At 50.1% G+C, this 21,541-nt stretch overlaps 6 protein-coding genes across 13 annotated transcripts; 2 read left to right on the top strand and 4 right to left on the bottom strand.

Annotated features, from left to right (window-relative positions):
* Window positions 1-209: 209 nt before the first annotated feature.
* FVEG_06689 (hypothetical protein) lies at window positions 210-4,004 on the bottom strand. The gene is made up of 3 exons (XM_018895089.1): window positions 2,863-4,004; window positions 2,606-2,817; window positions 210-2,557 (listed from the first exon to the last, which is right to left on the bottom strand). The coding sequence occupies exons 1-3, from the start codon at window positions 3,210-3,212 to the stop codon at window positions 1,281-1,283; spliced, it is 1,839 nt and encodes a 612-aa protein (XP_018752295.1). The 5' UTR covers window positions 3,213-4,004; the 3' UTR covers window positions 210-1,280.
* On the top strand, window positions 268-3,334 carry FVEG_15922 (hypothetical protein). Its single transcript, XM_018905155.1, has one exon. The coding sequence runs from the start codon at window positions 457-459 to the stop codon at window positions 760-762; it is 306 nt and encodes a 101-aa protein (XP_018752296.1). The 5' UTR covers window positions 268-456; the 3' UTR covers window positions 763-3,334.
* A 2,025-nt stretch (window positions 4,005-6,029) lies between the features above and the next one.
* Window positions 6,030-12,459, top strand: FVEG_15921 (hypothetical protein). 8 transcript variants are annotated; one of them, XM_018905150.1, is made up of 4 exons: window positions 6,030-6,456; window positions 6,593-6,708; window positions 7,049-7,617; window positions 7,689-12,459. In XM_018905150.1, exon 4 carries the CDS (start codon window positions 11,691-11,693, stop codon window positions 12,033-12,035), a length of 345 nt encoding a protein of 114 aa, XP_018752289.1. In that variant the 5' UTR covers window positions 6,030-6,456; window positions 6,593-6,708; window positions 7,049-7,617; window positions 7,689-11,690; the 3' UTR covers window positions 12,036-12,459. The 8 variants fall into 8 exon arrangements, with proteins under 8 accessions (XP_018752289.1, XP_018752288.1, XP_018752287.1 ...); XM_018905149.1 differs by having other exon boundaries at window positions 7,049-12,459; XM_018905148.1 differs by having other exon boundaries at window positions 6,030-6,708.
* Window positions 9,664-11,409, bottom strand: FVEG_06688 (hypothetical protein). The gene is made up of 3 exons (XM_018895088.1): window positions 11,122-11,409; window positions 10,593-11,033; window positions 9,664-10,547 (listed from the first exon to the last, which is right to left on the bottom strand). Exons 1-3 carry the CDS (start codon window positions 11,210-11,212, stop codon window positions 10,114-10,116), a joined length of 966 nt encoding a protein of 321 aa, XP_018752294.1. The 5' UTR covers window positions 11,213-11,409; the 3' UTR covers window positions 9,664-10,113.
* FVEG_06687 (hypothetical protein) lies at window positions 12,259-12,944 on the bottom strand (the record flags this gene model as incomplete). Its single annotated transcript, XM_018895087.1, has 2 exons — window positions 12,259-12,286; window positions 12,313-12,944. The coding sequence occupies 2 exons, from the start codon at window positions 12,942-12,944 to the stop codon at window positions 12,259-12,261; spliced, it is 660 nt and encodes a 219-aa protein (XP_018752285.1).
* Window positions 12,945-13,753: 809 nt separating this feature from the next.
* Window positions 13,754-18,877, bottom strand: FVEG_06686 (ATPase; the record flags this gene model as incomplete). Its single annotated transcript, XM_018895086.1, has 2 exons — window positions 13,754-18,740; window positions 18,810-18,877. 2 exons carry the CDS (start codon window positions 18,875-18,877, stop codon window positions 13,754-13,756), a joined length of 5,055 nt encoding a protein of 1,684 aa, XP_018752284.1.
* Window positions 18,878-21,541: the final 2,664 nt, after the last annotated feature.

Here is a 21,541-nt window from a genome sequence, read left to right as displayed (position 1 = left end):
AGGAGAAGATAAAACGGGGGACAGCGAGACTCGAAGACTTGAGTGCTCGAGGATACACGGCTCAGCCCTGGTGGTACAAATCTCTTACACGGTCCGTTGTTACTCCCACATCTTCCGAGTGAGCCGCGTCACGACCTGGGTTATAAGACATTAACCAACCTTTGGTCCATCCATCTTGGCAGTCGGCACTTCATTAATATGGGACATGCTCTGACTAATGAATCTGATAATTATAAGAAGATCTAATAAACTGCTTATTTCTATATGCTTATTTATAAAAGTCGTCCCCTTTGAATCACGTCTACACTTTCTTGTCCAACCTGTCAGACTCAGCCATGCTGATCTCTGCACCTCTACCTCTCACGGTCCCCTCGGAGCCCGTTCATGTCTAAAGACTGCGCCTTGTAACACTCTCACAACGATCCTACCTCCGAATCATCCGTCCCTGGAATTACAATGACACAACCTGTCTTCATCACACAATCACAAAAGTCAATCACACAGGTAAACTCAGTGAACATAACCCCATTTTATTCAGCAATTCCACCCTATAAAAATACCCATGCCTTCGTGTCCAACTGTAGGCTTCCCTTGAAGTACACGTCTCAATTGACGCCTACCGAGGACAGCAACCCAGCTGCTCATAAACTCCAATGTGCCTCGAAGCACAAAACCAGACAAAGAAAAAACATCCCAAAGCCCACCATTAGAATAATGAACCTAACAAAAGCCGCCGGGGCTTCTCCCCAACTTTCGACGTGATACAAAGAAAACAAGCTATCGAAAATATTAAACACCACCATCTGTGCTTTTACAAAGACAATGTGTATGCAGATTAAGTCCAAGACAAGCGTGTGGTGGTCAGGCAACGCTGGTCAGGGAAAATGAAGCCGAATGACAGGGTCGTCGGTTGCAAAGTGTTGAACAAGACCACCCAAGAAATAAACAAGTCGCGGTAAATGATTTAAAATGAAAGTACTTCAACGCGGGAAAGAGTTATACGATCGCTGTGTTGTGCCCGACATACATGACCGATGTCAAAGAAGTGTATCGTCATGCAAGTTCATTCATGGCCGTAGTGGGGAGGAGAATCGACCAAACTGACACCATCGGTATCAATACTGCTTTGGTAGAATTGAGAAGATGGCAAGGAAAGTCGCCTATATGAAGCTGGCGGAAAACAAGAAAAGGAAATCCCAATGGTATAATTTGCCCAAACGCCCTGGTATGATTGACATACTACAAAACACCACCAACACCTGTACCCGCCCTATACTCTTTTAGTTTCCTTGGTGAGCTTGGGGCATTGCCTCGGGGGATAGGCTTGACGGGTCAACTGCGTCAAACTGCACGAGCTGATCCATGTCGAGGTCTGCTTGTTGGTGTTGCACGAAACCAGGCGAGGTTGTGTGCATGGGCAGGTTGATGGTGTGCTTGGAGTACATCTCATTCAGGCTCGCTCCGTCCTCCGAAACAGCACAAGATCCGTCGTTCATGGGATACAAATCAGCTGAGCCAGGGCGGCCCATCATTGACATGGGAGGCGACTGCTCTAGGATGGAAGGCTCGCCAGGGCTGTTGAATGGGAGAGGAGAAACAGAAGTGGGAACACCTGTGTCGGGGTTAACCATTGGTGACAGGAAACCATGGCTATAAGGTGTGTTGTAGCTTGACTGAGGAACCTCGGGACCAGGGGGGAAGAAGCCTGGGCTGGGAGGAAACTCGGCAGGAGAAGCAGTGGTGGCAGACATGGGGTATTGACGCATGTCCAGGCCGAATCCTGCCTGAGTATCAATGCGCAGATTAGGAGCCATGTTTCCAGGAGGCTGAGGAATAGGCGCAAAGATGTGAGGGTTGTGCTGGGGAGGAGGAGGAGGCATCTCTCCAGGAGGTTGGATGTAGAAGGAAGGCATCGGCTGATTCTGGAACATGGCGAAATCAACAGGTCCAGGAACTGATCGCGAACGTTGACGCTTGTGGCCAGGTCCAGGACGCATGCCAGAGTGCATCTGGTGAATACCCCACTGCTCCTGGTACATGCCGACATGGGGTTGAAAGCTGGGCTGAGATGAGGGTCGGGCGGTCGGTGAGACAGGAGCCGAGACGGAGAGGACGTGAGGGTCGTTGTAGGGGTGAGGGTTGTGACGGTTCATGAAGGACTCGAGAGAAACTAGCTTGGCGAGCTGGCCACTGAGAACCTTGGGGTTTCCACCGAGGTGGTGGACCAAGCACTGGGTAGCCTGGAGATCCTCTGTGAAATCACCACACTGGAAGAATCCGTTGGTGGTGGGAGATGAGTCCATGAAAAAGTTGGGGGGCCTGTTCAACTCAATGACAATCCCTCCAAGCTTAGTTGGGTCTCCTTCGCCATTCTCGAGGAAAATGTTCTTGATGGAAGAGAAGGGGTACTCGATCTTGTAGCCAGCCTGCTCGTTGTTGATGTAGTAGGTCATGGTGCACTTGTCGGGTGAGTAGAAAATGATGAGATCCATCGTGTTTTGTCCAACTCGAGTCCACTTTCCAATGCTGAGGGATCGGCAGGTAAGATGATGAATCACTGCTGTTCAGTTAATACACCGTTTACGTGGCGGGTCGAAATACTCACAAACTTTGCCCTGACCTCCCTGATCGCCACCGAGCATCATGTTACCATGACCAAAGGGGAGCAGTCCAGTACGGCCGAGATAACTTCCGCCGAGACCCTTGCCAGATTCCATGGCCTGCATAGCGAGATAAGCTCGCATTGACTCGGGAATTGAGTCGATGTCTTCGCCAGTTTCCAGACTCTTCTTGGCCAGCAGCTTAATCTTTGCTCGTCTACTACTGTCAGCGAAATTCTACAAGTCTCATTCCTTCACATACCTGTTCTGGAACCAAATCTGAACAGACCTTTCGGTCATGTTGATTTCCTCGGCAATTCTCTCACGGACGGTGGCAGTGGGTGTGGGGTTGTTGTTGAATTCCATCTCCAACGTCGTCAATTGATCCTGTGTAGCACGCTGTCGCTTCTGGTTCTTTTGCTGTTGGGTGAGAGTGCTCTTGCGGGGAGGTCGTCGGGAAGCATTGTTGGCGGCTGAGGCAGAGGGAGATGGTGTCTCTTTTTTCATGGAGGCTGAGACAGGGGTCGGGACAGATGGTGAAGATGTTGAGTTGGGTGTGGTGACCTCGGGGACATTGCCCAAGGCCATGGGGTGTTCAATCTCCGTGGCCATTGCTAAAAAGTAGATCGCGGGATGCGATCACTAGATGCAGGTTGAAATTATAAAATAAAATGAAACTGGTCGAAATCGGATGCTGTGAAGCGGTTGTCGTCGATTATACTTGAAGCAGACGCGTTCAAGTGAGCTGGATTATCAGACAGAAAAGACGGCGGAGCCAAAATCGACGAGTCGGTAAAGGAGCGTAGTGAATGACGGTTAATTCAGTAGTCAGTTCAAATAAAGAGTGTATTCCTTGATCTGCAGAACAGAATAAGGAGGTAAGAATCAAGTATCGTGATGGCGGATGTGCCGGTCTCGAACGGTTTTGGGCGTTTTAAAAACGTTGTGGACGTGGGAGCGATCCTGGTGTAAGAGTTGTTTGAGCTTGGTAGAGCCTAAAGAAAGGAACGGACCCGGAAAGAGTGACGGGAACCGAAGATTGGCTTGAAGATTGAATAATTCAAGAGAGTGACTTAAGGAAAGAAAAGAATGGACAAAAAGACGAGGGAGAAGAAGCGGAAAAAGCGGTCACAAGGAGTGCGGACTGGCGATGCAAGATGGAAAAGAGAAACGGACGGGGCACGGGGACGGGGATGGGGGGGAAGTCTTCAAAGGAGAAGAGCCGTTGCCGACAGAGTCTAGAGGCCTACCTGTCTGTCCCTAGTGGCTAGTCCTGCACCTCTGGCTGCCGTCCCCTCCACGGGCGGGCACCTCGATCGGAGAAAAGGTACAGGACTCAGACCAAGGTACCACCACTAGCAGGTAGTGTGGGGACACGGCGCCGTGCGAAAATGCTCAGAAACTGGGAAAAGGGAAAAAGGATGGAACATCGTCTCAATGTATCCTGGCGCCAAAGACAGAGGTGCGGGTACCTGAGCAGTGGCTTGACAGAGTTACCTAGCTCCAGGTACCTCCGTCTCCTGACTGGGCGGGCGTGATGCGCTTCGGTGGAGGGTAGACAACAGCTTAACGCGCCAAGGGGCAGCGACGGGACCGTTGCAAACCACAGCGCCGCCGTGTTTGGTCTGCAGTTGGTGAGGACGACAGGGGGTTGATGCATTGCAGCCCTGAAGTCGCCCGAGCCCAGCAATGGATCCCAAGCCTGGCCAGTCATCGTCTCTCTCTTTTTACCCCCTGGTTCCGCTGCCCCCAAAGTCAGCCAGTCCGACTCTTGTCAACTTTGGAGTTTTCTTCAAGAACGAAGGCCTCAAACACGTTACGCCCCGACGCCAGCACGTACCCAAGTTAGCACAAACTAACCAAAACTTGTGAGATCAGCTAGCAATAGCTCGTCGTGTCGCCACAAAAGGTAACTCAGAATTGGCCTCCTTTTCAGCCTTGTCTCTTGGTTCGACAGTTCAAGTCAGCAGCGTAACCTCCAGATAAGCGATCTCTTCCAGATGAGGAATTTGTCTCGTCCTGTTCGCCCATCACATCTGATTCTCAGCATCGGACAGGCCCTTCCTTGTGGAAAAAGCCAACCGTGTCACATCCAACCCGCACAATGTGTACGAGGGAGGGGCCTGTTGGCGTGTAGCAAAGCAGGCCATAGCGGGCCAAAACTGCACGAAGACTTTGCCAACGAACCACTGACGAGTGACTGACGAGAACCACTGGCGTCCACACCCACTCAAGCCGTGCTTGGAGTCCACATCCGACACCACCACAAACATCCCAGCTCCCCAACACACAGAACAAAGACATCCACCCATTTGTCCATTCATCCAGCGGTCGTGACCGGTTCGATTTCTCTTCGTATCAATTGCCTCTTGGCCCAGACTTGTCCGGACTTCGGTCCGTCAGATAGTTCCAAGATATGCTAAATCAGTGCGGTCCCTGGATTGGGTGACATCCAACCGAGCCTGAAGGAATAGACATGCCACAAATGGCAAGTGTGAAGTTCAGAGGCCGGGTAGAACTTGTGGTTCAAACCCTGGATCAGCATCAAGGGGCCCCGCGAGACTGCCGCTGTTGGGGAAGAGTTAGCTCTGGGTGGTCGGCATCTTTACCTGTGCGTTTTCTTTGTGCTTCAGCGTCCATGACGTGTGATCAACTGTCAGTCATGACCTCTGAACATTTTTCTTCTCCTGGGTTCATGAGTTCATCTTGTTTTTGCAATGTCACATTGGTTTCGCTACTCTGAGTCTGTGTCAAGTCCGATCCGTCTGACACTGGCACTGGCATCGTGAGAGACGATCGGCGTTCTCGTCCCAGACATCAGACCAGGGTATCCATCATGCAACAAAGAATTCAATGTGGCTGACGGCTGCAGTAAACGGACGGATACACCAAAAAGTTACGACCAAGATCAGGCGCAAGGACGCGGCGAGGACCTGAATTAACGCACAGTTTGAATGGTCGGAAGTACGGGAGTGGAGTTGAAGCGTCAATGAGAGTTTGTCTATTCCTCAGTTGGGTAGCATCGGTAGGGCACGGTACCTGCATCAGGGGTAAGGTCCTTGCTGATGTGGACTCTTTGGGTGAAGTTGTGCAGAGATAAAGCTTTTCATAGACGTGCGTTGTGCAGATATGCAGAGTCCATTGGATCATTCCTCTATGCACACTAATGCAAGGTACGCGCCAATGAAAATAGTGGGCTTGTTTTAGGAGACGACAGGTAAACGGCCCCCAAGGCGGAGCGGTAAAAGGGTGCTGTGCCCTCCATAACTTAGCTCCCTATTGGCCGCCATTCCTGACGTTAGCTCTTCCTGCCAAAACAGGCAACCGAGAAACGGTCCGGTCTTACCCTATCGAACCGTTGTCTGACGAGGAGGGAAGGCGTCACCAGATAGCTTCAGCTGGCGCCACACTTTTTTTTTAACCCTCTCGATTCTAGTTTTACATGACGTTATCAAATCATGTTGCTCTACTCAATACCGAGATTGATATTGGTCAAGTCGGCTCAAATCAGACCGGACGAACCTGTTTCTAAAGGTTACAGTAACCAATACAACATGACGCGCTTGATGGTCGGATGCACTTGTCATGATGATGTTGATCATCAGACAGCCGAAGACTCAGCCAAAACATATGTCAAGTTCCCGGGTCATCGGTTTATCATCCTGCAAGATTTGAACTGGCCCAATGACTACATGATGACTGATAACAGGCAATTGACGTCTTGAACAGCCCCCTGCTGTCGGTCTGTCTTCTCAGTCCTGACGTTCTTCGAGTCCCGAATCTTGTCCTTTCAATGCGAATATCCAACACTATTGCCGAGAGGAGACCCATGAGCAATGCGAAGATCAAACATATGGCACGTGTTCCCACCCTTCCCTCGGTTGCGAAGCAAATCCACAGCTTCAGGAGATTTCTGTGTCTTCAGCCACATATCTCAATCTCGCACCTCAACCCGCCCTGATGCTGTACTACATCTGACGTAATGTCTTCAGTTGACGAAGGCACATGTACGCATGACTGTCGCCGAAAATCCGTGTCGTCAGTCCAGTCTCGGTAGGCCAGTAGTGGCTCAGGCTTCAGCAATGTCATCCAGTACTCAATTATAAAGGTAAGGTAGTATGGTTTCCCTTCAATTCCTGACAAATATATTTCCAATCCATTTCAATTTATCGGGCTTCTCTTGGGGGGTTTTCTATCAGTTCCCAGCACTGTCTCCGGAGAAGATGCGATATCTTTCGCTGATGCTGGCAATTTTTGGTTGCATCTGTTGAATGGTCAGTGGCTCCAATTGACTCTCGATCCACAATTGGTTCCGAGAATTGAGAAACACAACCCATGGTTTTGGATCATTGCTTCTTTTCGTTATTCAGTTGAATACGGATATTGTTGGAACAATTGCATCTTCAACTCCCATCAAGATGCTGATTTATGCTAATCAGCCTCGCCAGTCACGTCGTTGATCCTGACTCATCCTTCAACAATCTCGTCAGATCTGCTGGATCCACGTTCCGACAACTCCCATGTCGACAATTGCAGGGGTGATCCGAAAAGGGGAACGCGATGACATTCTCTGCGGAATCTTTGGATCCATTAGCTCTTTTCAAAGAACCTTTTCATAAACCAAGCTACAATTTTCGAGGTCAGGTTATATCGTCATAAACTCTGTCTTTCGTTTCAGATATAAGCCTCCGACATCGTTGGCAGCAAGCATGACACGGATTTCCTGAATTGTACTCGTACCTGCATCAAAGGATCCAGCGAAGGATCGTACCACAGCAATGCCACCACGCCACGGCATGTCTGGTCAGCATGAAAGACTTGCATGTTCGGGATCTCTTGTGAAGGTGTGTATGCTGAGACCCTGTTCCTGCAGTAGCTCAATCCATCGTCATCTGGTGGGCCACAACACGGCTTACTGTGTGATGTTTTCTCTGACCCCTTTTCTCGTGGTTCTCTTGTGCAAAACACTGCGATCGACGCTTGTTCAAGCAAAATCAGCCTGACGTTGGGGCCAAAGGTCGGTCGCGCCTTGGCAACTTTAGCGTCTGCCAGATTATTCCGACTTGACTAACGACTAACAATGAATAGCGTATTGAAGGGAAACAGAATGAACTATTCAGAGACTACCGGCTTCAGCGATGAACGGTCCTACGGCCACCGCCATCTGACTCTGGTCTTTGCAACTATAACAAAGCCTCAACGGTTGTGGCTGTAATACGAAAAGTCTCGCCCTTACTACGGAGTACGGAGTGCAGCAAGCATGAAGCATGGACACACACAACATCCTCTGATGGACAGGAAAATGGTGCTTCTGCGATTCTTTTCTTTTGCCGGATCCGAGCCTTTTCCCGGGCGCGTCCGGAGTGACATAAAAGATCGACATGATAGATCAGAAAACACAAGATGCATGTCGAATTGTTTTCCTCCTCAGCTTGGTACTTACCAGTTTTGGCACCGTTACCCCTGACTGAGACCCCTGGAGGTGCATCTGGGGCATGATACCTTGCAGGATCAGCATGACAGAGCCAACCAGCGTTAAGCCATGTCTCGGCGGCCACATGCCATTGGGTCCACCAGTGTTGGAGTTTTACCTCACCCGATCAAGTCTAGGGGGTGAATCGCCCTAAACTCGCTGTTTTTCTTTGAGCTCTGGCAAGGCAGTCGTGTTCCTTAAGCTGACAGCGTGCCGCCATGAGACTCACAGTCGGTGCCCACTGAAATGTGCTTGCATAAATGCCAGAACATCATGAGAGCCTGTGGTTGGTGGATTTGCGCTCGACAACAACACCACGAAGTAGCTTGAGGATTCTTGATGAACAATTGAACCAATTGCACCACGAAAGAACCATTGCTATATTTGTTCGTCTCACCTAATCACCAGAGACTTTCACCCTCGTCTCCCAGCTTCTGAGGTCAGAAAGCACAGACAAGAATGAGCACCGTTCGACGAACCCTACTGTCGATCGAGTTTGGCCGACCCATGGCCGCAGTCAAACTGACTTATCAATCCTCTGCCCAAATCCGAAAAGTCCAACCGACAACCTGCATGACGAGTCACGAATCCTACCAATGGCGGCAATGTTCATACTGGAGACGATATGCATATCCATCCATGGCGGGGATGGCAGCGCGTCGAGCGCGTTTGCTGACCACTTGATTTCAATCCTCACCATCTGTTGCAGAGTTGGCATGCACCACTCAGGAGATATCTCCCTTCAGAGCATCCCTTAGATCCCAAGAATAACTTGTCCAGACATGGCATGACAATGATACGAATTCTCAGACGCTGTTGGTAACATGCCAAGCTTGGCGGCTCATGCTAGCTAACCGGTATGGGGCTCTCAGCATCATGCCCTTCAGCTGCACCGCTTTGAAGGACAGCTGAAGCCCCGGCTGAGCACGTTTACGTTTCTACCTGGCAAGACGCGCTGAAACGTGAGTCGCTCCCCTGTTTGGTCAACATGCGCCAAACAAGGGTTGTGGGACGGACCAGACTAACAAAATGGGGCGTCTGAGATCTTTGACGTCGTCTATCATGGCATCTCAGGGGATTTACTATTGACTCAACCGCAGTCTCAATCTGGCTTAACCAACATCACCGGTGGACCCTTGGACCCGGGGCCGCTTCTTTCCGGCCTCAATTGGACTCTGACCTCGTTTAGTCGATCATCAACTCCATGAGTCGAGTCACGTCAATTCAAGCGGTCGATTTAAGATAGGGGACAAGTTTATTTACTAACAACAAGCTATGACATATTAGTCAACGCCCGCGACTTTTGGAAGAATCTCAGAATCTCTCCCTTGCATAAGCTACGACACCGCCCAAGACCACAAGCTATCTACGGAGCTATTGAGCATGTCACCGCGATGTTGAGTCCGGTGATCTGGATGTCACGATCCATGCCGATCTACAAAAACTTTACCATAACGGCACAAGATTGAGCGGGTTACCTGATGCCACGATGCGTTGCATATTGTCTAAATTGGGAGACGTGTCTGTGCTGAAAAGACATGTGGAATTGAAACTGCAACATGCTTTGACTCTCCAACTCTGTGTTACCGCTTGTCAGTAAGTTTGACAGACCATTGAATGGACAGAGGCGTGTCCGAACTTTTGGTTACCAATATCATGGCGGTTATCGATGCCATGAGACTTGAGTCTCATACATGCCAGCCAAGGGTCTCGCCAGCATTGGATATGTACTACGTAAGACCCGGTCCGTGGATCACGATCTGAGTTGGACGATGTGACCATGGTGCAACGACACGGTAAGCGAGCCGTGCTATGTCGATGCCTTGACGGCCGCAGAGGACTCGGCATATAGATCAAGGTTAGCTATCGTGCCACTCGTGAGTCAGCTTTGGCAGGTCTTCAGAATGGCAGTCGGCGTGGTGTATGGGCATCATTAACGGATATGGGAGGTTCAGAGGCCATCATAATCTGGAAATGATGCGACAAACATTTTGCAGGAATCACTTCGTCTTGGATAGATTCGGCTGATGCCTACTCAGTTCAAAGATCTCTCATCACCTCCTCAACAGCCCTGGCTGCCATTCTCTTCCTCTGTTCCTCTCCCATCCCCTCGCCGGCTTCCCTCACAGCTTGGAGTTTTCTCATCATCTTCTCAATCTTGGCGATCTCGTCCTCATCCAGGTCCTCTAACCCAACTCCACCAGAAGCACCCTCCTTACTAGTCTCTGCCTTGCTGGATTCTGAGGGTTCCTCGACATCCTGGCTGGACTCCCATATGGCGCGTCGTAGACCTTCAAAGTCTGACTTGTCGAAGCCAAAGCCCATCTTTTGGGGATCTAAATCTTTGTCATCCTCATCTGCCTTGGCTGAGCTCGTTTCAAAGTCACCAAACTCGGAATCTGATAGTGGTGCTTCGAGTTGAGACCAGTCGTTTGCTTCGAGGGCTTCTTTTACTCGTGCAACTCCTGTTTTTTCTTGTCCTTGTTAGTAACTTTCTGTGAGCGACAGATTCGACATACCGCCAAATTCGTTACGACCAGTATCGCCATTTCCGCCAAGAGACACAAACTCCAGTCCAGCCTCTGCGCAGATCTCATCCCATTCCTCTTCGTTGCCATCTCCTCCCACGCCGATAGCTAGTCCTACGCCATCCCACTCCCATCCCCCTAGTCCCTTCCTCAGGACTTTGCCGATGTGCTCTACTAGTTCCTTTGCCGGGTGATCCTTGGACGATGAAATCGGACCTGCGGTGAAGACTACTACTACACCTCCTAACACGGCGAGCACTTCGGCGGCTTCGGGGGATAGAAATGACTCTGACCATTCAGAAGGTGAGGCGATGAGGTCAAGCCAGATGGGAACTGTGGTGGAATAGTATGGTGTTTTGAGGGCGAGGCTATGAGTTGTGCCTGCGATCCCGAGGGAGGGATCTGGTGATTCTGGGGCTGATCCTGTGAGGTCTGAGACTTGTCAGTGAATTTTGTGGTGAATGATGTCAGTTTATATTTCGTAGATGACCACTGGCATATCTGGATAAAGTGAACCCACCTTTGACCAACTTTGACAAAACTGCTGTCTCATTCTCAAGGGCCACAGCCAGTATTCTTCTTGAGCTGGAACTCATCTCGGCTTCAGTCATCGTGGTGGCTGTATATTCAAGTCTGTATCTTGAATCCGAAATGAAATACGAGAAATGCAAAAAGAGAGTGACTGCAGTATAAGTCTTGAACTTGATGAATGAGATTGGTAAGGGATGTGTAGATGATGAGTGAGCGACATTGGTGGGGTGGAGGGGCTGATAAGATAAGAAAGAAGCTACCCTGAACCTTTGCACAGAATATCGAATTCGCCAGTATCATATCCAATTTTCCAGCTGAGGGGAAGTATTTTGCTCTTGGGTGTTTGGTTCTTATATAGTATAAGACCCTTAAGCCCTTCGCCATCATCTGTGTTGCTTTAAATCTGGTGATGTTGCCTCTGTAGTGACTCAACTCAATGTGAGACGTTGATATCAATGCAGCAATATGATCTCGTTAGGACAGCTCAGACACAACCGAATTAACATTTTGAGTTGGGAATAACTATCATGAATCATAAATAAAAACCAATGCGAGGTAATGCAATCTTATACGCCAGCGCTTCCATGTAAACCCAGGAGCGAGCTCAATCTATGCCCCAACACCACCCAAACACCATCAAATACACGGCGAATGTCTTCCACTCCCCTCTCCATCTCCTCCCCATCCAAATGTCCGCTGCAGAACCTCCAGTCCCGCTCTCATTCCCCTCGCGGAGTCTTCAGCCCCAGGCGCCACACACTCGTCCACTATATCATCACGGCTCAACCGTCCTCGTCGCCTTGTCTGAATCGCCTGCTCGATCGGTCGTCGCCACAGTCTGAACCACTGATCTTCACTCATACATGCATATCGGAGCGTTCCCTGCCTGTCAGGCCGACTTAGCGACCATTCCACGAATACCGTCTCGTACCACCTCGTGCGCAGCGACACCCATGGCCAAGTGAATATCCACAGAAGAGAAACATATAATAAAAGTACAATCCATCGTGTGAGGCGCCATCGATTGGTTAGGCAGTGGTTGTATATCTCAACCCGTCCATTCGTCGTAGGAAAGGTTATGTTGACTTCCCCACGATATCCCGTCCCCCGCACCAAACTCTCCAGCCTAGACCCCACGAGGGCGAAGTCCCAGCCTGTCAAGCGCCGCTCCAGAACAAACACCTTTAGACCGGCTCTGCTCGCACAGTATCGATAGCACCACTGCGCAACACCCGGCGTGCCCTCCTCAGGCGGTCCGCTGCCCCCAAACCCTGGCGCGCGCGTCATGCTCGCTGTCCCGCGGCGCACCTTGTCGAAGTTGTTCACGGCGCGTATGCGTCTCCACGAACGGCGGGTTGCCATCTCTTGATACAGCAGGGGCGTGAGTTCAATGTGGATGTCAAAGTCGACACCCTTGCCGGACTTGCGGTCTAGACCCTGGATGCGGACGTATGGTCTTGGTGGTTCCTTGGCGAGCTCTGAGATGTGCTGCTCGAGAAATTCAGGGTCTGTATCAAGACGCTTGTCGAGATAGTAGACTACTCTGTCGTTGGACGTCCCCTTGAAGGGATGCAGACCAAGGGAGGATGAGCTGCTGGGCAGCAGGTCAAATGGATTCGCGTGAGGTCCTTCATTGTCGACTACAGTGTAACTCGGAGGCGGATCATCCTCTGAGCGGTCCGTATAAGGGGTTGCATTCTGCTGTTGGCGCTGGTCCTCAGGGTAATGATGCATCGGCATTTGCGAAGTAGACGTCTGCCCACTCGTCACGCTCTCCGAGTCCAAGTGCGGAGGAGTCTGCGACGATGCCATGCTCGACTGTATCCCCACCAGCGATAGAGTTAATCGCCCTTGACGGGGTTGATGAAGAACGATATATATAAAAGTCGGGGATGCTGAGCAAGTTCTAGAATCCTGATGGAGTGATGAGCACGTGCCCAATTTGACCTCGCCACAGCGGTACACGTAAGTATTGGCTGTGAAAAGTCCGCGGTAGAAGAAATGAGGGGCGAAGAGAAATAAGTAGACAAGAGGGGGGAAAATACGAGAAAGCGAATGAAACTATTTTATAAGACAAGAGCTAGAGTTGATGCTATGTTGTCAAGTCGTCAAGGCCAACGAATCGTTTCTGTAACCCAGTGACGAAGAAAAGATACGTACCTTGCCCTTGTGGTGCTGCCTGAGAAGTCATGCATGCCCTGTATTGAGTGAGCAGGGATGATGCAGTTATTGAAACATTTATATGAATAGACGGTCTACATACTCTATACTGTATGTATGCACGGTAATAGTGGAAGTCGTATTAAACTATTCAAGTATCAGTTCATGCAATCTCGACGCCGAATTGCGGAGAAGATCTCATCCACTTGCCGGACCCACTTTGGCATTGACGATGGCTTCATTTGATGACACTAGATATTACGACTACCACAGTGTCATGATGTGCCTAGACTCACGCCACACAGTAACTTTAGGCATCACAGCACCAGTCAATGCTCCAACTCATAATTATAGGCATACGCCTTCTATAGTTTTATTCAAGCCCATGGCTCATCCCAGAGTCCATTCTCCCCCAACTTTTAATCCTCCTCTTCTATACGTGACAGCCTCTCTTTCTCCTCCTATGGATCAACATCCACCAAGCGTCCAGAATCCCACTTCTTCTTCGCCGCCTTGAGGAGAACATCCAGCTCACCACTCATCTCGCACATGCTGCGGAACGTACCATCCTTATTATTGATGAGTTCCCATGGGTGAGCATATTCCACCACCTCACCCTTGTCGAGAACGAGCACCTTGTCGTAGTCCACAATGGTCGCTAGTCGATGGGCAATTGTGATGACTGTGCCTGTGAGCTCGCGGATTGTTTCTTGGATCTTTGAGTCGGTGGCGTAGTCGATGGATGCTGTGGCTTCGTCCATGACTAACACTGTGGGAGACTTGAGCATGGCTCGAGCAAGACACAGAAGCTGGCGCTGTCCTTGGGACAAGTTCGAGCCTGATGCCGCGACTGGCGATTGAAGATTCAAGAAGAGGTTCTTGTTGGTCTTGGCAGTTGGTGAGCTTGGTGAGCCAGGTGTTTGTGTCGGCGTAGGTGGTGATGTTAGAGGCTCATCAGGACCAATGAGCTGTACTCGTCGAAGCGCCGCAAAGATCTGATCATCTGTGTATTGATCGAATGGATCCAGGTTGCTTCGAATCGTGCCGTGGAACAATGTAGGGTCTTGAGGCACAATGGTGATGTTCTCTCGGAGATCCTGCAGACCAATGCTGCCAATCTCAAGTCCGTCGATGAGAATCTTGCCCTTGTCTGCCTCTAGCGCTCGGAAAATCGCCAGGGCCAGAGAACTCTTGCCTGCACCTGTTCTTCCGACGATACCAACCTTTTCCTGCGGCTCAATCTTGAGCGTAATGTTCTGCAAGACAGGGCTGAGCTCCTTTCGGTAACTTGTGGTGTAGTCCACAAACTCGACCGACCCCTTACGAGGCCAGTCTGCTGGAGGTCGGTTGTCCTCAATAACAGCTTCTGCCTCTTGCTCAACGTCGAGATACTCCTTGATGCGTTCCATAGAGTTCATGTTTTGCTCGTTAATGGCATAAAGGCGTACAAGCCACAGCACACTCTCGGTGAAGCTCAATGCGTAGCTCAGGGAAATACCCGCGGCACCAGCATCCGTCTTACCAAGGTTAAGGATAAGGAACATGCCGGCAAAGAAAGCTACCAAGTCTCCCACAAGATCAGCCCTAAAGGCCAGCCATCTATTGCATGCCCACAGGTAAATGAAGGGTCGACTCTGAGTGTTGATCTTTTCCAGATTGTCCCGGATGAATCGTCGCTCGTCACCATAAGCTCGAATGGTTGTCATGCCACTCAATGTTTCTCCAAATTGCTGGAACAGAGGACTGCGCTGGACTGCCTCAAGACGCTTCAGATCGCGAGAAGCTCGGAGGTAGAATGCGGCGATGAGGTAGAACAGAATAGCAATACCAAAAGCGGCATACAAGAACTTGGGTGTGATGTATGCAATCAGGCCAACCGTCATCATCAGAGAAATGCCACAGCTGATGACTCCAATTGCCACAGGTGCAATTTCTTGATCGACCGCCTCCAGATCTTTGCTGAATCGGTTCATCAACTGGCCCAGTGGCGTGACATCAAAGAACTTGAACTTGGCTCGCGTCACAGATGCTATCAATCGATCGTGAATGCCCTTTGATGCCGTCAACGAACCCAGGAAGATCCAGAGATCTCTGAAGAGGGCTGCCATGGCACCGGCAATTCCAATAGCAGCGAGAACCGACAAGTAGTACATGGCATTGACCCCATGCGGGTGGCCTTGCGCAGAAAAGGACCCATCGAGAGGCTTCAGGTCTTCCGCAGAGCCGAGTCGGACAACGTTGGCAAAGCCGACAGCGTTGAATTGCGTGGAAGAGTACATAGCCGGCGCGACCTTCGACTCTGGTGTACCATTGACGTACTGGTTCGCCCATACACGGACCCAGAGATTGGTGGCCAATCCAGAAACCTGCTGAGAAATAAAGACGAAGAGGGCGACAATCCAGAACCACCAGGGGCCCATGGACTGAAGGTACAGCTTGAGAACGGGCCACTTGACTGACCCAGTGGCCTTGGTTTCTTCCATGGCATCCTTCTTGGGTTTGTTCTGTGCGTCCTTCTTAGAGCAATCCACACCATCGAGAGCATCACCTTGGCCGTTAACAGTGGTTTCATCATCGCCGACGCTTGAGGGAACACGAGAAGGAATGCGCGAGGGGTTGGCTGAGCCGGGACGAGACTTTTGAATCTCCTCACCAAGCTTGCCAGAAGCAATAACCTCAGCTGATGGACCTTGGATATCAACTCGGCCATTCTCGAGAAGGACTACATAGTCGGAAGAGGGAACACAAAGGGTCGTGTTGTGTGTGACGAGGATACAAGTACGGTTCCTCATAAGGGGGCCACGAATGCAGTTGCTAAAGATCCATTGCGCGGTATGCGAGTCAACAGCGCTGAGACAGTCGTCAAGTAGCAGATGGGCAGAGTTGGAGTAGAGGGCACGAGCAAGGGAAATACGTTGCTTCTGTCCACCAGAAAGCGTGATACCCTTCTCTCCGACCAATGTTTCGTCGCCGTGGTCGAGAATCTGGAGATCGCGTTCCAGTGCACAAGCCACAATGACATTGCGGTACCGTTGCTCGTCAAATGGCGCAGAGAAGAGGATGTTTTCGCGCACGTTTGCGTTAACCAACCAAGCAGATTGTGCGACATAGGCGATCGTGTTGGCGAGACCAGTCTCAGGATCAGGATGAACATCTTCTCGGCTGCGGCCACCGGGACAGTAGACGCCTCCTTCTAGCAGCGTCATTTCACCAAGAAGTCCCATCAGCATGGATGTCTTTCCAGACCCTGTAGGGCCTGCGATGATGTTCAGTTTACCAATCTTGAAATCAATATCCAGATCCATGAGTCGGAAAGCACGGGCACTATCCTCAGCAACAGTGTCTTTGCTACCCCACGTAAGAGTAGCATTGTTGAAACCAATTCGTCTGACACCTTCGTCATCCACATTATCCAAGCCAAGCTGAATGTACTTGTCGGTCTCCTCCTCCTGAAGGAAATCTTCCACACGATCGATAGAAACCTTGGTTTCCTGGACGTGGGCGAACATGTCACCAAACTGGTCCAGCGGGACACGGAGGAGCATGAAGAGCGACATGGCTGTAAAGGCGATGGACGGTTTCAGGGGCTTTTTCTCAACGACCGTGTAAACAAGGAACGAGAAGAAGGTGATGAGGACGGGCACGGAGTTCCAGATAGCTACAGCCAGTGCCCAGACCATGAACCTCGAACGCAGAGCCTTGAGTTCCAGCTGACGCTTCTCGTCAATGATGCGGCCAAAACGCTGTTCCCAGGCAAAGTACTTGATGATGCGAATGTTTTGCAAGACCTCGTTGGTGACATTAGTACGTTTGTCGGTGGCTGCAAGAATTCTCTTCGAAGTGATGGTGAAACCCCGAGCGAGGCCGTAGTTGACAGGCAGGAGAAGGACCATGACGATGATGCCAGGGATAGCACTAAGACCCATGACCTGCCAGAGCAGTACAACGGCAATGACCAGCTGCGTAGGAGCGGAAGCACACAGAAAGTGCAGGTAGGCAGTGACTTCGGAAATCTTGAAACTGTCGATAGACATGAGGTTGATAATGGTACCCAGATTGGCCTGCTCGTCGCCAGAATCGTCTTTCTTGTCGTCCTTGATACTCTCGTTGGCAGATTCGGCATCGTTGGGAGAAGCTTTCTTATCGTCCTTCTTCATGCTCAAGGCCCGCTTAATCTTTCCAACAAAACCATTCTGTGTCTCGTCTTCCTTGGCGGGGCTAGCTTTATCTTCAAGCAGCACCTTGTCCTTGCCTGTGGAAGCCTTGCGACGCAGCGCTTTGGCATAGATGTCGCCGATAATAAGAGCTCGGACACGGATGCAGATCTTTCGACCAATCCAGAGAGCTTGGTTATCGGCGTATGAACGTATTAAATCGACTACAGGAAGGCCAATGACATAAAGCCAGATGACATTGATCGGTAGGTTTGTTTCGGTTTGTTTCTTCAATCCTGCATTGTAGTCTTCAACAAACTCGAGAATCACCTTCAAAAGAAGGGTTGGCGCAAACGTAAAGAGGCCAGCGAGGACCGCGAGGGCGCATTGAATCAGCAGGTCCCGCTTGAAGTACTTGAGCAGATGCACCGCCAGAGAACCAGTTCGTTTCATCTGGCGGTAATCAGCAATAACAGCAGCGGCCTTGTCCTTGGGCAACAGGTTCCAGACATGCTCCATTTCCATTGGAGCCTTCCAGCCCTTGTAGACGATCGCATCAACCCAGCCAAACACAGCCAGAGAAAACAGACTGGCCAATGGCTCGCGCGAGGGTTCAATTCCGTCCTCCCATTCCAAGCGAACTGTTTTGTTGCCCTTTCTAGTGGTCATTGCCATTAAGAAAAGGAGTGTAATAAATGCAAACTCCACAATCGTTGTGATCTTGTCGGTTCGGCTAATGTCATCTTGGAGGAAGGCGGATCGAAAAAGAAAGAGTGAAAGAACCCAGTTGAAGCTGTAGAGAAAAGCTGTGTGGTTCCAGAGATGAGGACCGCGTCGTTTCAGAGCACCAAGCACCAGACGCAGAGTCGAGAGGATGAAAACGTAGATCCAAATCAGCAAACCAGTAATAGCTGCCGGACGGCTGTTACGCCCCTTGCTGCCTTCAATTAGCTGAAGAATGTTTACAGCAATGAGACCAGCGATGGCAAGTTCCTCTACGACCTGCGAAACCAATTGTCCAGTAGGTGTGTCGGCTTGGACTATAGAACCACGAGTGGTAGTCTTGACAAGGGCCAATCGACCGCCGTTAATCTCAAGTCCATCATCGTCATCAGAATCGTCGACCCGCACGGGAGGAAGATCGGTATGGCTGTGGCGTCGGTCCTCGCTTGCAAGCTGTTGATAACTAGCTTTGGACTTGGACCATGAGCTGAGGAGGCGGGAGATGCTTGTCCAGGCCAAAAGCGCAACGGAAACGAACAGGGCGATCAGAGGGAGTAGAATCTGCAGGTAGCTAGAGTAGTACAAGAAAAACGGTCAGTCAGCTTTTTACAGCATAGGGGTCAAGACAGGGAGCACAAACTCTACTCGGAAGCAGACGCTGAAGTCATCAATCTCCCATAGATTTCCATTGCACTGCGCAAACCCCATTGTTTCAGAGATATTGCTCACGTCGAGCTCACTGGTGGGGGACTGCCGCAGAGGCGGAGAGCAAGTAATTCGAGATGTCGCGACAATGAATTGACGGGATTGTGCGTCAAAAGAGTTCTAGATAACGGTTTCGGGCAGGTGATCGTCAAAACCCAAGGTGGGTTGCACGAGTGCGTCGGACCGGTAGCGGTGGCTGCGGCGCCGGAGGTCTCGAGGCAGTCAAGGTATTGTGCAGTCCTGTCGGAGCTTTGTCGCAATGATCCCGGTCAAGCGTCACTTGCAAGCACCATCGATAGAGCGTGGCGTGACGCGAGCGATTGCAGAACCCGGATGGTCGACAAGACTCTATCTCGAGACCGTAATTGCGCTCCTTTGCGATTGCAGTTTTTGAGTCGTTCAGCGCTCAATCGAAGCGTATGATGATGCCGAGGTCGCAGATTGTCGTGCTGATCATCGATCAGATGCCGTCAAAGTTTTGTATGCGAACTCTGAACACTCTCCGACGAATGACGTCTTTGTAGAGAGCGTGAAAGGACCAAGAAGAATATTCTGCAAAGAAACTGAAAAAATGAAAGAATATCGGTACCGATGCCAATAGAAGTATTAGATGAAGAATGCAGTCGAAACAAAAGAGTTTTGACCGTGACTTGCAGGAACTAAGAAAAGAGGAGGAAGAGACGAAGAGTGCGGCGGCTGTTGAAGAGAAGAACCAAAACGAACCGAACAAACGAACGGGGAAGGACAGGCCCAAACAACACAAGTTCCGAGATACGTTATGGATTCACACGCACGCACGCAAGACAAGACAAGACTTTACTCTTGTTGGATGGCACCGGGGGGAGAGGAAAGTGGAGGGCATGTGTCGGTGTCCAGGGAGTGAGATGCAAGCTATGAAGCTTTAGTGGGGCAGCAGATGGCCTAGAGCTAGGTACAGTTCAGTAGGTGAGGTAACGATGGCTTGCGATGCGATGCGATGCGATGCGATCCCTACAGATGATGAATGCAATGTTGCTCTGCTCTGTAACTTTGCGAAAGCCTGGGATTCAGTTGGCGTCGGGTTATTCCTTGACTGACAGAACTAACCTTGACAAAAACCTCTAGCCTCAACGATCCATCCTCTAGACCCGTTTACCCACTACAAATTTCTCACAAGTCGTCGTGACAAACATTGGCAATCAATGATGCGAGCAATCCAATCTGTATGTTACCCCAGTTCTACCTATACTGTAGGACGGGGCTGCGGGGACAGCACCTCGTTTACTCCGTTTCAAGCAGGTGTCAGATTCTCAAATCAACACAATTAATTGAATGCTACAAATGTTTGCATGCTCCAATACTACTGATTGATAGCAAATTATCCTTGCGAAGGGTCACAAGGATATCGACGTTGAGAGCAAAAACTCAGACATGTCTAGACAAGGTATTCTGACCGCACAGACCCAGTTAGCGTTCAAACTTGAAGATACCTAGCCGACCGCTACAAAAGTGCCCTTTGCATCAGGTAACTCGCTCCGACAGTCTTATCTAACAGGTGACGTTACGAGACATTGGCTCGGAATTAATACCGACAGACTGTAAAATGATGGATGGCTCGAATAAACAAAGGGCGAGGTTGTAGGGCAAAGTAGTGGTAAACATTGTGAGTTGATGCGGAGGAACGTGCAGTTGTTTATGAATCAGTGAAATGCCAGTAGTCTTGACTAGTTTCCACGCACGTACCTGTATGGTAGACACGGCGATAATTGGGATCGTGATCGTTACAATTGAAGTTTGTTAATTGAATTAATACCCAATTGATTACATTGACATATCAAACATTTGACCATGATTCCCTACCTGTATACTGGCGTTCCATTCAAGAGGCTCGTATTGTTCTTTCATCTGCCCAGACGAATTGTATCTGCAGACAAAGACCATCATAAAAGTCAATCATATTGTCTTTCTTTGTCTGATCAATAATTACCATTGCATCCTAACCATATCATGCAATTCGCGACAAAGGTTCCAGTCAACCATCACACAAACTACCCTAGAAAGAACCATCTCCACAACAACACCACATGAGCTAAAGTCTTGCGTCTCTTTAAACAGGGATCATGTCTTCAACAGCTTACATATGTGCCACCCTGCGGTCTGAGCGCACCCATCACAGTTGTGTCCGTAGCTCTATCATATGCAGAACATACGCCTCATCCAATCGCTTATAACTCTGTTTCTCACCTATCAATCGTCAAAAACACCACTGAGGCTCTATATATACCGTGCTATCATCCAATCTTCAATAACAATCACATTCTCAAGCAACACAACCTTCGTACAACAAGACATGTGTCGTGCATTCAGCCTCAACACATGCAAACCGTCAGGTTGATCACAATCCCCTCTTTCGTGATTCGCTATCCCTCACCGCCGGCTAATACACTCGTTCCTTATCGTTACTCCAGGTCCCCGGGGCCTGGGGGAAACGGCTCCCCCACGTTCTAATGCCGTGTAGTGGTTACATTCAACGTCTTTGACCAATCGAAGTCTGATGACCTTGCAGTTGAACTGGGTGTGTTCCTGTTGGACCGTGACGCAAAGGCCTCACTTCTGCAGGACCGGTGAGACCTGCAGTGATGAGACAATCCGTGAACTAGACTCTGGTGTAGATGCTGTCTAGGGAGA

Source organism: Fusarium verticillioides, chromosome 7 (assembly GCF_000149555.1).
Source record: "Fusarium verticillioides 7600 chromosome 7, whole genome shotgun sequence".
NCBI classification, from domain to species: Eukaryota; Fungi; Ascomycota; class Sordariomycetes; order Hypocreales; family Nectriaceae; genus Fusarium; species Fusarium verticillioides.
This window is presented reverse-complemented; position numbering and strand designations above follow the sequence as displayed.

Excerpts from the sequence above, each read along its gene's own strand:
- FVEG_15922 (XM_018905155.1), top strand. The coding sequence starts at position 457 with ATGACACAACCTGTCTTCATCACACAATCACAAAAGTCAATCACACAG.
- FVEG_06689 (XM_018895089.1), bottom strand. The coding sequence starts at position 3,212 with ATGGCCACGGAGATTGAACACCCCATGGCCTTGGGCAATGTCCCCGAG. Across the intron at positions 2,818-2,862 it reads CAGATTTGGTTCCAGAACAG|ACGAGCAAAGATTAAGCTGC; the intron begins GTATGTGAAGGA and ends TGACAGTAGTAG. Across the intron at positions 2,558-2,605 it reads GGGAGGTCAGGGCAAAGTTT|TGATTCATCATCTTACCTGC; the intron begins GTGAGTATTTCG and ends ACTGAACAGCAG.
- FVEG_06688 (XM_018895088.1), bottom strand. The coding sequence starts at position 11,212 with ATGACTGAAGCCGAGATGAGTTCCAGCTCAAGAAGAATACTGGCTGTG. Across the intron at positions 11,034-11,121 it reads TTTGTCAAAGTTGGTCAAAG|ACCTCACAGGATCAGCCCCA; the intron begins GTGGGTTCACTT and ends GACAAGTCTCAG. Across the intron at positions 10,548-10,592 it reads TGGTCGTAACGAATTTGGCG|AAAAAACAGGAGTTGCACGA; the intron begins GTATGTCGAATC and ends AACAAGGACAAG.
- FVEG_15921 (XM_018905150.1), top strand. The coding sequence starts at position 11,691 with ATGCAATCTTATACGCCAGCGCTTCCATGTAAACCCAGGAGCGAGCTC.